The 17,929-nt window shown below is 48.3% G+C and overlaps 1 protein-coding gene across 1 annotated transcript in view; it reads right to left on the bottom strand.

Annotated features, from left to right (window-relative positions):
- Positions 1–17,929, bottom strand: part of LOC125447370 (rho GTPase-activating protein SYDE1) — a 52,483-nt gene that overhangs the window by 15,545 nt on the left and 19,009 nt on the right. Inside the window, exons 2-3 of the mRNA XM_048521692.2 lie at positions 10,045–10,641; positions 7,815–8,669 (exon numbers count right to left, since the gene is read on the bottom strand). Of these exons, the coding sequence (XP_048377649.1) occupies positions 7,815–8,669; positions 10,045–10,641 (1,452 nt within the window). The remainder of the gene's footprint in view (positions 1–7,814; positions 8,670–10,044; positions 10,642–17,929) is intronic.

The following is a 17,929-nucleotide window of genomic DNA, read 5'->3' as shown; positions in this document are numbered from 1 at the left end:
AGGAGTGAGTTGGCTAATGAAAACAGTCAGCAAGAATGGTCCATTTGCTGGCAAGCTGTAATGTGATATGCCGGGATCTCAATTAGATTCATATAAATGACTTCGGTGAAGGGACAGAATGTATTGTCGCTATACTTGCTGATGATTCAAAGATGGAAAGAAAAGCAGTTGTGAAGAGGGCCTAAGGAGCTTTCTTTAAAATAATGTGCTCATGGATACAGACGTGGCTAGGCCAGGATTTATTGAACATCCCTATTTGCTATTGAGAAGGCGGTGTTGAACTGCTTTCTTGAACCACTGCGGTTCATAGGGTGCAGATACATCAACAATGTCCTTTGGGACAGAATTCCAGGATTTTGACCTGGCAACACTGAAGGAACAGCGATATATTTCCAAGTCAGGACGGTGAGTGGCTTGGAGGGGAACTTGAGGTGGTGGTGTTTTCATGTATCTGCTGCCCTTGTGCTTCTAGATGGAAGTGTTTCATGGTTTTGGAAGGCACTATCGGAGAATCTTTGGTGAATTTCTGTATTTCAACAGTGGTGTGTAAGGGATAGACACCACTGCTACCGAACATCAGTTGTGAAGGGTTTGAGAGCTGGCGTTGGTGAACGTGGTGCCAATTGAACAGGCTGCTTTGTCCTGGATGGTGTCAAGGTTTTGAAGAAGGGCCCCAAACCAAAACATCAACTTTCCTGCTCCCCTGTGCCGTCTGACCTGCTGTGTTCCTCCAGCTCCACAATCTTTGACTCCAGCATCAGCAGTTCTTACTATCTTTAAGGTTCTTGAGTGTCGTTGGAGCTGCACCCATCCAGCCAAGTGGGGAGTATTCTATCACACTCCTGACTTGTGGCAGACAGGGTTTGAGGAGTCAGAAGGTATGTTTATCACAATGGTACTCCTAGCCTTTGGCCTGCTGTTGTAGCCCGTATTCATATGGCTGGTCCAGTTGAGTTTCTGTTCAACTGTAACCCCTAGGATGCTGGAAGTTGGGGATTCATTAAATGTCACAGGGCAACACTTGATGGAATCGGTCATTGTCCGGCATCTGTGAATCACAAATGTTACTTGGCACCTGTCAGTCCAAACCTAGATACTGTCCAGATGCTGCTGCATTGGACATGGAGTGATTTAATAGGCGAGGAGTTGTGAATGGTGCTGAACATTTCACAATCATCAGTGAACACTTCCACTGTGACCTTATGGTGGAGGGAACGTCTTTGATGAAGCAGATGGTTGGGGCTAGGCCACTACCCTGAGGAACTCCTGCTGTGACAAGGGCAGGGGTGGGTGATGTCCTAGTGGTGTTATTGCTAGACAATTAATCTTGTTGGCAGAGGGGAGTGGAATGTTCTTGGGACCTCGGTTAAAATGGCAGAAGGTGAAATTTGAATTCAATAAAAATCTGCAATTAAGAATCTCATGATGACCATGAATCTATCGTTAATAATCAGGAACACCCATCTGGTTCACAAATATCCTTTATTCTTACCTGGTCTGGTCTACACGTGACTCCAGACCCACAACAATGAGGCCCACTCACAACTGCCATCTGGGTAATTAAGGAGACAATAAGTGCTGCCTGAACTAGCAATGCCCACATTCTGTTAATGAATAAAAAGTGTCCTGAAGCTGAGATGATTAGCTTGAAACAAAGTGGCTCATTTTCCCCTGTGCTAGATATGAGTCCAATTGCCAAAGATTCCAGTGTTGCTAGGGCTCCTTGATGCCACGCTCAGTCGAATGCAGCCTTGATATCAAGGGCTCTCTCACTCTCAGCTCACCGCTGGAAATCAGCTCTTTTGTCCACGTTTGACCCAAGGCTGTAACGAGATCAGGAGCTGAGTGGTCCTGGTGAAAACAGACAAGGCATCACTGAACACGTTATTGCTGAGCAGGAACAAAAACAGAAGTTGCTGGAAAAGCTCAGCAGCTCTGGCAGCATCTATGAAGAAAAACTCAAGAGTTGATATTTCAGGGCCCAGTGACCCCTACTCAGGACAGAACTGGACCTGAAACATTAACTCTGACTTTTTTCTTCACAGATGCTGCCAGGCCTGCTGAGCTTTACTAGCAACTTCCATTTTTGTTCCCGATTTACAGCATCTACAGTTTTTTGTGTCTTTTATTGCTGAGCAGGTGCTGCTTTGATAGTACTTTGGATGACACCTTCCACCATTTTACTGGTGATTGTGAGTCATTGCTGGGCTGGATTTATCCTGCGTTTTACTTATGTTGGGTGTGTATGTGTGCACGCGCGTGTGTGTATGTGTGTATGCACGCACGTGTGTGTATGCGTGCGTGTGTGTATGCGTGCGTGTGCGTATATGCATGTGTGTGTGCGCGCGCGTGTGTGTTTATATGGTCACATCCCAGAAAAGAATGTGAGGGGCAGATGCTCAGGATCCCACTGATGGAACATGGGCTGCTTCCAATGAGATTTGTTTTCATATTGGTGCTGAATTTGGTGCTTGTTACATAACCAGAAGCCAAGACCCAAGAGTGCAGGGGGTACCTCTCTGAAGGCAGGCCCTCCCATGGCAACTGTGCCCGGACAGAGAGCAGCAGGTGACTGCAGACTGCTCCTTCCTTTCCTCCAATCTTGGCAGCATTCTCAGTCTCTGTGGGCCACTCTGCCCACCAGCTGTGTTCATCTTGAGTTCACCCAGTGTCTGAAGCCCTCACTGGGCGACTCCATTCAACCAGCTCTTACTGTGAGGCTGGCAACTAGGGCTGACGAATGGCTGAATCAAACCAGGCTAACACCTGGAGGATCTTTAAATTGCTGCACAACCCGAGGAAATGCCAAATGAGGTCCTCATTTGTTCCAGTCAGTGTCTGCATGGGCTAAAAGACTGTGCAATGTCATTGGGCTAGTGGTCTAGAACACCAGGTTAATATTCGGGGGACAATGTTTCAAATCCCCACCATGGCAGATAGTGAAATTTGATTTCAATAAATCATAAGGAATTAATAACTGGTCTAATGGTGACTATATTGATTCCATAAAAGCACATCTGATTTTCTAATGTACTTTAGAGAAGGAAATTTGCCTTCCCTACCTGGTCTGGCACTCCTAACACCTTTTTCGGACTTTTGCAACTCTTCCAGGTTAGATTCCAGTCTGAAAGTCACACACACTATCTAACAAAGTAATTCCACTCTGCATATCTTGTATTCTGGACCTCGTGGAGGCGCCATGGGCCATCAACAGGTTCAACTGGCAGTGCAGGAGGGCAGCACCTATCAAACCGTTAAGTGATACGTAAATCCGATAAAGCTGCAACACAGGACCTGCCTGCTTGTGAAATAGCAAAAGCAGCTTCAATATACAGAGTTAGGCATTCTACAGCCAATGAGTCAGATCTAAGCTCTGATTGTGGTAGACAATTAAACAGCTTGCTGGAGGAGGAGGCTCCACAAATATCCCCATCCTCAATGCTGAATGTGTCCGGCACATCAGTGCACAAGGTAAGGCTGAAACATTCACAGCAATCTTCAGCCAGAAGTGCCAAGTGGATGATCCATCTCAGCCTCCTCCAGTGGTCCCCAGCATCACAGATACCAGTCTTCAGCCAATTCAGTTCACTCCACGTGATAACAAGAAACGGTTGGAAGCAAAGGACACTGCAAACACAATGGGCTCTGACACCATTCCAGCAACAGTACTGAAGACTTGTGCTCCAGAACTTGCCTCTCCCCTAGCCAAGCTGTTCCAGTAGTTACAACATGGGCATCTACCCGAGAATGTGGAAAACTGCCCTTATGTCCTGTGTATGCAGAGCAGGGCAAATCCAACCCGGTCAATTACCATCCCATTAGTCTACTCTCGATCATCAATAAAGTGATGGAAGGTATCAATAACAGCGCTATCAAGCGTCACCTGCTCAGAAATAACCTGCTCAGTGACGCCCAGTTTGGATTCTGCCAGAGCCACTCAGGTCCTGACCTCATTACAGTCTTGATTTAAACATGGAAAGAAGAGCTGAATTCCAGAGGTGAGGTGAGAGTTACAGCCCTTGATATCAAGGCTGCATTCGACCGAGTGTAGCATCAGGGAGCCCTAGCAAAACTGGAATCAATGGTTATCAGTGGGCACACCCTCCAGTGGTTGGAGTTACACCTGACACTTGAAAGATGGAGGTCAGTCATCTCAGCTCCAGGACATATCTGTGAGAGTTTCTCAGGGTATTGTCCTAGGCCCGATCATCATCAGCTGCTTCATCAATGACTTTCTCTTCCATCATTAGGTCAGAGGTCCCCACTCCTCAGATACTGAAGCAATCATGTCCAAATACAAACTGAGCTAGACAATTTCCAGGTTTGGGCTAACAACTGACAAGCGAGATTCACATCAAACATTCAACGGCATCACTGGTTCCCCGGCTATCAATATCCTGAGGGATGCCATTGTCCAGAAAACGAACTGGATGAGCATATATATACTGAAGCTACAAGAACACGTCAGAGACTGAGAACTCTGTAGTAACACCCCTCTGACTCCTCCTGTACCTGTCCACCATCAACAAGGCACAAGCCAGGAGTGTGGTGGAATACTCCCCACTCACTGGGTGCCTGCAGCTCCAATAATACTAGATTGGCACCACATCTGCAAACATTCAACTCCCTCCACCACCAATGCTCAGTAGCAGGACTATCTACAAAACGCATTGCAGAAATTCACCAAAAGGTCCTTAGATAGTACCTTCCAAACCCACGACTGCTACCATCTATAAAGGACAAAGGCAGCAGATACATGGAAACACCCACACCTGCAAGTTCCCCTTCAACCCACTCACCATCCTGGCTCAGAAATATATTGCTGTTTCTTCAGTGATCCTGGGTCAAAATCCTGGATTCCCTCCGTAACGGCATTGTGAGTTTCCCTAAACCCAAGGACCCGAGATATTCTTCCCCATATAACTGAGGATGGGTAACAAATGTTATACTAAAAAGCGACAACTTGCGGTGTGAATGTAAAATAAAATAACAATCAGGTCCAAATATGCAAATCGCTCATCCAAACAAAAAATCCAGTCTCTAACACTTTAACAACTCACCGGACATTTCATGTCCAGTGAGGAATCTCCCCACTAATACTAGCTGGGAAATACCAAATTATGTCAGGGAGCTTGAAATCCTGGTGGTTGTGTGGAAGAGGATGTAATCGCCATAAACACATGCTGTTGTTACTGCCCTGAATGTCCGAGGGCGTGGAGAGGTCAAGCACAGTAACAGCTGCTAACTTTGAGAAGGAAGTTCCTCTGTAATCCTTTACCCTACAACGAGTAAACAGGACTTGGCAAATCAGAGAGCTTCCTTCCAGTGAAACGCCAGGGTTGAAACGATCAGGAGCAAAGCCGGCCCCAATTACATTTCAAAGCCAAATTGGCAGCAGGGAGCTACAGTCTCACAATTTCCCCCGCGATATTTTGGAATGACGGAAGGAATTAAAATCGCTTCCTTTCCTGCAGGACATAACAAAAACCCATTCACTACGGTCCTACAACCCCTTGCAAACAACGGTCCTGAACGGCTGTGCTGGAGGGTAGCAGCTAACTCCAGAACACACACACACCAGATTCTTTCGCATCTGTCACAATTGCAGGTTCAAATCCCTCCACAGCAGTTGCTGAACTTAAACTCAAACTATTTCAACTGATTAAAAAGAAGACTGGAATTGAAAGTTGTGTTCTATATGTCCATTGGCTACTTTAGGGAAGGAAATCTGCCATTCTTAGCCAGTCAGTGACTCCAATGCTGAAGCCACTCAATTCAAAGGCACCTATAAATGGGGTCTTGCCATGATGCCTCCATCCAGGAACAAAAAGGAATAAGGAGTAGACAAAGTGCATATCTGCTTGATCTGACTGAGGGCGGCATGGTGGCTCAGTGGTTAGCACTGCTGCCTTATAGCACAAGGGACCGGGGTTTGATTCCCCCCCCTCAGGTGACTGCCTGTGTGGAGTTTGCACATTCTACCCCTGTCTGTGAGTTGCCTCCGGATGCTCCCACAGTCCAAACATCTGTTGGTTATGCAACTGTCCACGCTAAATTGCCCATAGTGTCCAGGAGATGGGCAGACTGGGTGGATTAGTCATGGAAAATGCAGGGTTACAGGGATGAGGTGGGTCTGGATGGGCTGCTTTCTGGACGGTTGGTGTGGTCTCAATGGGCTGAATGGCTGAATGGCCTACTTCCCCACTGTAGGAATTCCTATGAGGTCTCAATTCCATTTGCTTGCCTGGCCACTGACCACACCCCACCCCCAAAATAACTGCTGACTCCCTGGTTACCTGTTTTTTTTCCTGATTTTGTTTCTAACTTAATTTTAACTTAGATCTTTGACACAAGCTTTGGTTCAATCCTTCCATATTTACTCATTTTCCATTTTTAAAATCACCAGATTATTCTGTAGAGAACCAACACTCAATTTAATTACTCTACACTTTTGCTAAGTATCTGTAGAAATTCTAACTTATGTTTTCACATTTCTAGCTAGCTTTCTCTCACATTCTAATTTCTCCCTTGACAACCGCTAACCATCACTTTATATTCTAAACAATCTTCTGTCCTGTTTAGCACCTCTACAGAATTATATGTTTTTACTTTCAATTTCATAATATCTTAACTTCCTTAGTTATTGACAGATAGTGTGCTCTCCCTTACAGGTCTTCTCACTCTCAAGAATCTATTGTTATTTCTGAGATATCTCCTTAATGATGCCTGTGCATCGATATTCACCAGAGTCTTAATCATGTTTCCTTAGCTCTTAACAATTAGGCACAAGTCCAGGACATTACAGCTGAAGCACAATTTCAGTATAGGACTGACTGAGCTCCTCTGAATGTACGGTCAGAGAAGGGGGTGAATTGGTCAGCATTCCTGCTCGTCAGTGTTATCCAGTGGCCCCTGGCTGATTTCACTAACCAAGGCAGGCTGTGAGGGTTTCCACAGTCACACATCATTCCAGCACACTCTGGGGGTGGGTTTCCAAATGGAAACACAAGAACAGGGGAAGGCCATTCAGCCCCCTCAATCTTGTTCTGAAAGAATATAACCTGGGGCACTGTATAGGAATTAGACCTTTACAGAGGGCTCGACAGCATAGACAGGGAGCAGCTGTTCCCACTCGTAAAATGAACAAGAATGAGAGGGCAGGGATTTACAGTGATGTACAAACACCAAGGGAATGGGTTGAGGGGTGTTTGGAATTAGGGTGGGTTGAGGGGTCTTGAGGCTAGACGGGCTGAAGGGTCTTCACTCAGCAAGTAGTTAAGGAACGCACTGCCTGGAAATCTGGTGGAGTCTGATTCAATTGAGAGGCATTGGATGGTTATTTGGATAGGAAGGGTGTACAGGGATATGGAGAAAAGGTAGGAGATTGGCACTAGGTAACAGAACCAGCTTGGTCACAATGGGCCAAATGGTCTCCTCTTGCATCTGTAACAATTCTGTGATTCTCCAGGGTGCTGCAAGGCCTGAAGTTTATCCAGCACTTTGTGTTTCTGCTTCAGATCAGTAGATGATGGTGAAGCAAAACTCACTCTGGGACATTTGGCAAAAAAAAGAGGGGGAGGATATCGGTCCGAGACCAGCTGATATCTAACTGAATGGTAGAGGGGGTTTGATGGGCTTAATGGCACCTCAAGAAGGGAGAGATGGCATGGGCACATTGCCTGGATGGAGGCTGGAAGCGGTACCTGTGAAGACTGGAGAAGACTGGGTAACCCCTTGGGAATGAAAACCGGGGACAGGATGAAGACTGGAGAAAGAAGGATTCCAGAGTGAAGATGGAGGCTGGGCAGCAGTACCTGTGAAGAGTGGCGGTAGTGCTGCAGTGCCGTAGCAGCAGAGCCGGTTGCGGGCCGAGGCTGGGTCCCAGCTGAAGAGCAGCAGAGTGAGCAGGCGGGAACGCTCCAGCTCCAGGTTGAAGGTGTGGTCAAGGCCCAGGAAAGGGCCACGGCGGCAGCTGAGGGCAGCAGTACGGGCCTTACTGACCGAGTCCACCTGGATGGCACAGCAGATATCAGCGGGACCAGCTCGGGGCAGTTCGACCCCATACAGCCGCACGTTGATGAGGCCCGAGAGGTGCTGTAGGCCTCGCCGCTGCTCCTCCCCTCCTCCTCCACCATCGTACGGACGGAAGGCGGCCGGGTCGAGCCTGGGGCTGTCCGTGCCTGGCGACCCAGGGCCCTGGGCCTCGTGCCCAGCCTGAGGCCCGGGCCTCGCCTGCAGCTCAGGGGAGTCACCGTCACTCAGGTAGCCAGGCCGGCCCAGGGCCTTGGTGCTGGCCCTCCGCTTCGGCTTGGCCCGAGGCCACAGGCTCCCGCGGGCTGACACGCTGCTGTCCAGGTGGTAGCGGCACAGCACGTTGGAGACGGACGGTGAGATACTCGAGGCTGGGGACGGGGATGGAGACGGAGGCCTCCCAGTGTCTCCAGCCTGGCGGCCGCCCCGCGGGGAACCTCTCAGGCTCAGCTTGCGCCTCAGCTCTGGCAGCTTCTTCATCTTGATGGAGAGCCGCCGCACCGTGCCCGGTGACTTAACCCGGTCTGACAGTGAGCGCCGGGCCCCAGATGTCTTCTTGGGCGGCCGAGGGCTCGTTGCCGACGGTGACGGTGGAGACTTCCCCCGGACCATCTCGGGCCTCTCCTCTGCTGCAGCACCTGTCAGGAGAACAGAGGAGGCTGTGTCAGAAAGAGACCCTTCAGCCCCTCTAACCTCAAGGCCCCTCTACCTGCCCTAATTCCCACCACCCCTCAAAACTCATCCTAAATCCCAATGACCTCGCCACCTGTTTAACTCTAGCCATCCAGCAAACACCCTCACACCCTCCAAAACCTCCCTAACCCATGGGGTATGCACATTAGCCCCAGCCAAGGTTCAGAATCACATGCCGGGTAGACCACCCACCATGACCTCATCTACAAAGAGGGTGCGGGTGGGAGGGAACAGGCTCAAAAAAAAGGGTGTTACCTGCTATGGGACAGTTCAGGACTCAAGAGTAATGACTCGCACAGAGATGAGGAGGAATTTCTTCTCTGAGAAGGTAGTAAGTCTGTGGAATTCTTTCCCACAGAGGATTATTGAGGTTTTGATTGTTAAGTACATTCAAAGCTGAGCCCCCCTCACCAATCCCCACATCTGCTTCCCTTTATTTTGAGGTGATGCCCCCTAGTCCTAGTGGCTGATCCTGACTGATCGGTAAGAGACCACCCTCACAGGAGAGGAACAGGGTTCAACAGCAGCAGCTCTCCAGACAGCAAGCACCAGGGAGGTGATGGCTCAGTGGTATTGTCACTGGACGATTAATCCCGAAACCAAGGTAATGCTCTGGGGACATGTTCAAATCCCACCATGGCAGATGGTGGAACTTGAATTCAATTAAAGTCTGGAATTGAGGATCTAATGATGGCCCTGAATCCATTGTCACTGCCTCACAGGGCACCCAGTTCAATTCTATCCTTGGGCGACTGTATGTGTGGAGTTTGCACGTTCTCCCCATGTCTGTGTGGGTTTCCTCCCACAGTCCAAAGATGTGCAGGTTAGGGTGGATTGGCCTTGCTAAGTTGCCCCATAGTGTCCAGGGACATGGAGGATAGGTGGGTTAGCCACGCAGAGAAATGCAGGGTTACTGGATAGGGTGTTGGGGGGTGGGGGGTCCAGGTGGGATATTCTTCGGAGGGTTGGTGGGCCAAATGGCCTGCTTCCACGCTGCAGGGATTCCATGAATTGTCAGAAAAACCCATCTGGTTCACTAATGTCGTTTCAGGAAGAAAATTACACATGACTCCAGTCCCATAGCAATGTGGTTGACTTTTATCTGCCCCCCGGGCAATTGGGGATGGACAACGAATGCTGGCTTGGCCAGAGACACACACATCCCATGAATAAGAAAAGGCCATCCCGACGATGCCCACTAGTTATTGATGGGTGTGAAGGGAATGTTGTTGCAGCCAACACTGGCCCCAGATAAAGTTGTGGAGAAGACATTTTGAGCCCAGGTTATTGGGGAACAAATGGACAGGAGTTACTGCTCACCTGAGAGTTTCTGTGCACTGCTCCCTGCCTGGTCCCCACTCCACGACACACAAGCCATTGGTACTGAGGGCAAGGGTTGATGGGTGGATGGGGGCGACGACTTGGCAGCACACCTTGCTGCCCGCTGCTCCTGTACCGTGCCCATGCCACCTGGCACAGCCTCGACACTGCCGTGCTGCCTCACCCTGTCGCTGGGAGGGGGCCCAGCCCCAGTTGGAGAGGGCACCTCCACGTACCACTGCGCTCGGCTGGTCTTCGGTCTCCAGGGAAGCCGCATCAGGTGCCCATCCTCCGGGATGGGATTGTACCATATCTCACCCTCCTCCGAGGCGCCCTGGGTCCTTGAGGTTTCACTGGCGCCTGGAACCTGGATGGTCCGCGATGCCAGGCTGACAGGGGATAGGGAAGAGCCACCATAATCCACACGACCACTGGCAATGGTCTGGGATTCACCCGAGGATGGCAGCCACTCACTGGGCCTCTCATGCACATCGGCTGAGTCTGTTCTACTGGTTTGTATCTCACTGGCCTCCTGCCTGGGATCCTGGGCTGCTTCTGGATACACAGCACCTGGCGATTTTTCTGAAACATCGGATTCTGAATAAAAACAAAACAAAATAAAAATTGTGAGGGAATCCAATGACTAGACTAAGGAACATACAGGGGTAGAAAATTGCAACATTGAAGAGGGAAGAGAAATAATACGTACAAATCTATTGGCTCAGATTCTGAACTTTGCAATGAGGACCCCCCCACCATTCTTCAAAACTGAAAGTAAAGTTGGCTTAACAGTGTCCCCATCCCACGATGTGGACAGCATGGGGCTAGATACAAAGGTCAAATAAAAACTTATAATCCTGACAAACATCGGGTCTCCCAAAGCACTTTACTGCTGACGGAGCGCCTTTTGAACCGTAGTCACTTGTCTAGACACAGCAGCCGATTTGCGTACAGCAAGATCCCACAAGCCAGGCGGGTCGGGGTTGTGGCCTGCCTTGATCCTCCTCAAGCAGAGCCGTGGGACCTGTGCGTGCAGCTCAGCCAGGCACTGAACAGGCTGCTCAGCTCAAATGGGCCCACAGTTTCAATGTGTCATCTGAAGAGACCCCTCCAACAATGCAGTAGATCCTCCACACCCCCCCAAGGGAGCCATGCCCTTCAGCCCTGGAACGGGGGCTCTAATTCACAACCCTGTGTCTCAGAGGCAGGAGTGCTATTGACTTGAGCTGCTGGATTGCAGGCAGTGCTGGAGGCTGGACAAGACATTGGCTGTCATTGAACACTTGTGGGGGTTAGGGGGAAGGGACTGTTACAGCACCCTCCTCCTGTCTTTCCCAAGATAATAAAGTGTGAAGCTGGATGAACACAGCAGGCCAAGCAGCATCTCAGGAGCACAAAAGCTGACGTTTCGGGCCTAGACCCTTCTCCAATCCTTGAGAAGGCCAGCCTTTGTTCACAGGTCCCCATTAACCATGCGTAATATGCAAAGTGAGACCACACATCCAGCAAGTTTAATTAAACACAGGATTGTCGACTCAGTAAACCTCACCTAAACCCAAGAGCCAGAACACAGACATCGGCAGATTTGAAAGGTGAAGAGTTGTGTGTGAGGGGTAAAGCCTGCACGGGTGGTTCATTCCCTCTGATCTGTAGAAGGGTCACCGAACCCAAAACGTTAACTCTGATTTATCTCCACAGATGCTGCCAGACGCACTGAGATTTTCCAGGACTGTTTCTGGTTTTGTTTCAGATTTCCAGCATCGGCAGTTCTTCTGGGGTTTTTTTTCCCCTTCGTCTGGTGAGAGTACCAGGATTTGTAAACTGGCCAAGCAAGCTGCAACATCTCAAACTGCACACAGCAAGACAGCGCTTAACCCAGCTTCGAGCCTGATTCCTCACTGGGAGGTCAAAACTGGAAACACTTGGGTTATGACGGAACTTCTCTGCAAAGGTTTGGTTGAAATAAAAGCAACCTGGGATTAGGAAAAACCCAGAGGCTGTATTTTGTTACATCTCAATGGGGTAATGTGCTGGAAATCAAACCTTGCTATTCCCAGAAGTTACAGATTTTAAAATAAGCCCACAAAATTCCGACAAATTATCTGACTGTCAGAGCCAGGTTAATGGAAAGAACAGACCCGGTTTCTGTAGTAAAAAATTAAAACTTATTAAAAGAAATTAGACTTTAGCTACACGTAAACAGTTATAAACTGTCAGCATTGTAACAGGACAAACTAAAACTCAAGTTAGCAATGCTGTGTCAATAGTGTGACATGTCTAACATCCAGGCTAATCTGGGAGCTGTCATTGTGCTTTCCTAGGGCTTGAAACACAGGGAGAGGAACTATGCTGTTTTTATTTGTGCCTTTAAGCTCAAACACAAATTAGCAGGAGGAGGGGAGAATGGAGGGAGGGAAGATTGGCGTTGCGTGGGGAGAAAAAGGAACAGAGCAGCAGACTCCGGTACAAATACACCAATGTTCCACATGCGGGAAAGTTCAGCAAAAGCTCAGGGGCACGGAATTTGCAAACTCGAAAATCATCCGGTTAATTCCAGACTTTCCAGGAATAGATGAGTCATGTTCTAACTCTTCACCAATTCTAAACTGGGCCCTAAATTGAAGGTACACTATCTGCCAAACTTCGACCAGATGGAGCAGGAATTCTCAAACACTCCAAGACTTCAAACAGGTTTTGTTCGGCTCGTGAAGAAAATTCCCAAGAGTAAGGCGATATAATTCCCGGCATTTTTATTAAATAATAGAAGCTTTCTTGCAGCCTAAAATCCCTTGTGGATTAAAGCTTGGTGGTGAGAACTAACGTGCTGTTCTGGAGTGAGAGTATATTAAACTGGATCAGGAGAAACATTCGAGCGAAGGGTTAGAGACTTCAGATAGCTAGCACGGAGGAAGAGGATAGAGTGGGCAGTGTTCCACGATCGACCTGCAAATCCTAAAGCCTAGGCGAATGGCATCTTTCCATTACTGAGCTCACGCAGCAACTCCATAATCCCCCTTACACCTTGTTGTTACAGTGTACAGTGCAGATCTACCCCCCCCATTACACCCTGCTGTTACAGTGTACAGTACAGATCTACTCTCCCATTACACCCTGCTGTTACAGTGTACAGTACAGATCTACCACCCCCCCCCATCAAACCCCACCCCATTAGAGTGTGCAGGACTGATCCATACCCCATTACACCCCACCCCGTTACAATATACAGTACTGATCTACCTTCCCATCAAACCCCGCCCTGTTACATGTGCAGGACTGATCCACACCCCATTACACCCTGCCCTGTTACAGTGTACAGTACAGATCTACCCCCATTACGTCCCGCCCTGTTACAGTGTACAGTACAGATCTACCCCCATTACAACCCATCCTGTTACAGTGTACAGTACAGATCTAACCCCCCATTACACCTTGCCCCGTTAGAATACAGTACAGATCAACGCCTGCATTACACCCCACCCCGTTACAGTGTATAGTGCAGATCTACCCCCCCCATTACAACCTGCCCCGTTACAGTGTACAGTACAGATCTACCCCCCAATTACACCCCGCCCCATTAGAATACAGTGCAGATCAACACCCGCATTACATCCCACCCCATAACACTGTACGGTACAGATCTGCCTCCCCCATTACACCCCGCCCAGTTACAGTGTACAGTACAGATCTATCCCCCCATTACACCCTGCTGTTACAGTGTACAGTACAGATCTAACCCCCCCCCCCAATCAAACCCCACCCCGTTACAGTGTGCAGGACTGATCCATACCCCATTACACACCGCCCCTTTACAGTGTGCAGGACCGATCCACACCCCATTACACTCCACCCTGTTAGTGTACAGTACCGATCTAACCCCCTTACACCCCACCCCGTTACAATGTGCAGGACCAATCCACACCCCATTATAGTGTGCAGGGCCGATCCACACCCCATTACACTCCGCGCTGTAAGTGTACAGTGTGCTTGGTAATAATGCACTGTTCAGATATTAACCCATTATACCCCACCTTCTAAAAGTGTACAACCCAAATACATGCCCAAATACACCCCATCTGCACATAGTCCAGATATATTCTCATTAATTCTATGCTGTAACAGCACACAGTCCACAAACATCAGCCTTTTTTACTCTACCCTGTAACAAAATACAATTCGGATATCTGCCCTATTACAGTGCAGTCCAGATATATTCACATGACACCACACCCTGTGACAATACACAACCCTCACAACCCTGATGTACTCTGATTACATCCTGGTACAGTGCTCCGATCAAAATTAATCACCGCATCACCCCTTACAACTTCTTCTGGCTCTCAAAATCTCATCATCACCCCGATAACTTCTTATCCTCTCGCCTCCAGCCTTCCTTATCCCTTCGCACCCTCAGGCACTCTCAGGCTGTCAAACATTCAGCCCTGCGTCAGCTAACACTGTCGTCTCCTTCACCTGCCTCATCTACCCCCAACCCCTCTCTTGAGCCAGTCTTGGTGGCCCGCCGCAATGGCTTTGCCTCAATTTGTGCCACAGACTCATCAGCCCATCCCATGGACTGTTGTACCACCCTAGAAAACTATGCACAGTCTGAGTAGACGGTGCCAGGCCAGGCAGACTCAAAATCACTCCAACAATAACAATCAGTTTTATATTGAACACAGCAGACCGAGCAGCATCATAGGGGCAGGAAGGCTGACGTTTCGGGCCCAGACCCTTTATCAGCTCCTATGATACTGCTTGGCCTGCTGTGTTCATCCAGCTCTACATCTTGTTGTCTGGGATTCTCCAGCATCTGCAGTTCCTATTATCGGTGTTTTATATTGTTGTATTGCAGAGATTTAAGAACTAATGAGCTGTGAAAACTGTTATGTGTAAGTGCTCTGGCAGAGGTGGGAGGGAGGGGGTGGGTAACACTCACTGCCGCACTGGAAGGTCAGGGTCTTGTGTACTGCACACAAGCTTAGGGCGGCTTCCATGGCCAGGCAGCATGGCAAGTTACAATTGGAGGCAAAGAGCTCCAACCATTCCAAGCCTGAAGCGCAATTATTTCCAACTTCCCAGGGCTCAAAAAGAATGGAAACACATAAATCAGACACGTGCAGCAACAGAAAACAGAAACACCTCATTTAGAGTTGCCTGATTGGAGAAAACAGTCTCTGTAATGCTCATTGTACAGCCAGTAAAGGTATGATGGGATGAATGGCCTTTTCCTGTGATTTGGCTATGTATTTGCATTGGCTTCTGATGGATTATTTTAACAACAATGTTTTAGAATGCCTAATTACATTAATAATTGCAGAGCTCTCCCCAAAATCAGTACAGACGACTCCCTCAATGGGGCAATGACCATCTCCAATAAAAGACAATCTAACCACAAGCCTTTGACATTCAATAACGTTACCATCACTGAATTATCCAATATCAATATGCCGGGTTTTCCCTCTGACCAGTAATTTAACTGGATGCACCACCTAAACACGGTGGCTACAAGAGCAGGCCAGAGGCTGGGAATACTGTGGCGAGTAACTCACCTCCTGACTCCCCAAAGCCTGTCCACCATCTACAAGGCACAATTCAGGAGTGTGATGGAATACTCCCCACTTGCCCGGATGAGTGCAGCTCCAACAACACTCAAGAAGCTTGACACCATCCAGGACACAACAGCCTGCATGATTGGCGCCACATCCACAAATTTAAAATTTCAAATTATTAGCCAAGTAGAGATGGCAGGCCCGGTGATGTGTTGTAGCTGTATGATGTGGGAGCTCACTGATTCCATTGAGAATGGCAGTGACCACATCCGCAGCAAGTGTTGGCTGATTGAGGTGCTCCGGCTCAAAACTGACGAGCTGGAATCCGAACTCCAAACACTGCGGCACATCCGGGAGGGGAAGAGATACCTGGATACTGTGTTCCAGGAGGCAGTCACACCTGGTAGATTAACTATCGTTAATTTGATCAGTGGCCAGGGACAGCAGAGAGTGACTGCGGGTGAGGCAGATAGAGGGACCCTGCAGACGAGAACACAGGAGCCACAGCCCTTGACATTGTCCCACAGGAATGAGGCACTTGCTCCCTGCATGAATGAGGAACAGGGATGCAGGAAGGACGGGTCAACTGACTGCCCTGCTCCATCTCTTCTCCTTGCACTCCACCCCTTACATAGATGATCTGGAGTTGGGGACTAAGTGTGTTGTGTCAAAATTTGCAGATGACACTAAGGTGAGTGGTAGAGCAAAGTGTGCAGAAGACACTGAAAGTCTGCAGAGGGATATAGATAGTCTAAGTGAGTGGACAAAGGTCTGGCAGATGAAGTACAATGTTGATAAGCGTGAGGTAGGAATAACAGCAACATGGACTATGATTTAAATGGTAAAAAGTTGCAGTACGCTGCTGTGCAGAAGGACTTGGGTGACCTTGTGTATGAATCGCGAAAAGTAGGATTGCAGGTGCAGCGGGTAATTAAAAAGGCAAATGGAACTTTGTCTGTCATTGCGAGAGGGATGGAGTTTAAAAACAGGGAGGCTATGCTGTAGCTGTATAGGATCCTGGTGAGGACACACAAGGAGTACTGTGTGTGGTTTTGGTCTCCTTAATTGAGAAGAGATACTAGCACTGGAGGGGATGCAAAGGAGATTCACTCAGTTGATTCCAGAGTTGAGAGCATTGGATTATGAGGAGCGACTGAGTAGGCTGGGGTTATGCTCTTTAGAATTCAGGAGAATGAGGGGAGATCTTATAGAAACATATAAGATTATGAAAGGAATAGATAAGGTGGAGGCAGGGAGGTTGTTTCCACTAGCAGGTGAAACTAGGACTAGAGGGTATAGCTTCAACATAAAGGGAGGCAGATGTAGGACTGAGGTCAGGAGGAACTTCTTCACCCAAAAGGTTGTGAATATGGAATTCCCCGCCCAGTGAAGTGGTTGAAACTACCTCACTGAATGTTTTTAAGGCAAGGCTAGATAAATTTTTGAACAGTAAAGGAATTAAGGGTTATGGTGAGCGGGCAGGTAAGTGGAGCTGAGTCTCAAAAAGATCAGCCATGATCTTATTAAATGGCAGGGCAGGTTCAAGGGGCCAGATGGCCTACTCCTGCTCCCAGTTCTTATGTTCTTACACATCCTCCATCTCTGACACTCAGTAGCAGTGGTGTGTACTAGCTACAAGATGCACTGCAGAAATTCACCAAAGATCCTCAGATAGCACCTTCCAGACTGACAACCACTTCCACCTAGAAGGATGAGGACGACAGATAAAATGGGAATACCTCTCTCTACGAGTTCCCCTTCAAGTCACTCACCATACTGATTTGGAAGTACATTGTCATTTCTTTACTGTTACTGGATCAAAATCCTGGAATTCCCTCCCTAAGGGCACTGTGGGTCTACTTACAGCACATGGGCTGCAGCGGTTCAAGAAGGCAGCTCACCACCACCTTCTCCAGGGGTAACTGTGGATGGTTAATAAATGCAGGCCCAGCCAGCGATGTCTGCATCTAAGAAGTGAATTTAATAAAAAAACATGCTGTTATAGGTCCCGTCTGTCAATCAAGTTTAATATTAAACCACACATTTTCTAACGAAGGATCTAGGCCTGAAACATCAACTTTCCTGCTCCACAGATGCTCCTTGGCCTGCTGTGTTCATCCAGCTCTACATCTTGTTGTCTCAGATTTTCCAGCATCTACAGTTTCTATTATCTCTGAAACCACACACCGGTTTGCTTTCCATAGCATATGCAATATGACGCTCCTATGTTCTCTCTGATGGCATGGCCCATATTTATCTCATTGTTGTGAGCGTATCTTGCCTTTAAAAGAGTTTATGTTTAAAGACACTGTATGCTTGTGTGTACATGATGTTGT

This window comes from Stegostoma tigrinum, chromosome 35 (genome assembly GCF_030684315.1).
Source record: "Stegostoma tigrinum isolate sSteTig4 chromosome 35, sSteTig4.hap1, whole genome shotgun sequence".
Lineage (NCBI taxonomy): Eukaryota > Metazoa > Chordata > Chondrichthyes > Orectolobiformes > Stegostomatidae > Stegostoma > Stegostoma tigrinum.
Note: the sequence above shows the minus strand (reverse complement) of the source record. Positions and strands in the feature narration are given on the sequence as shown.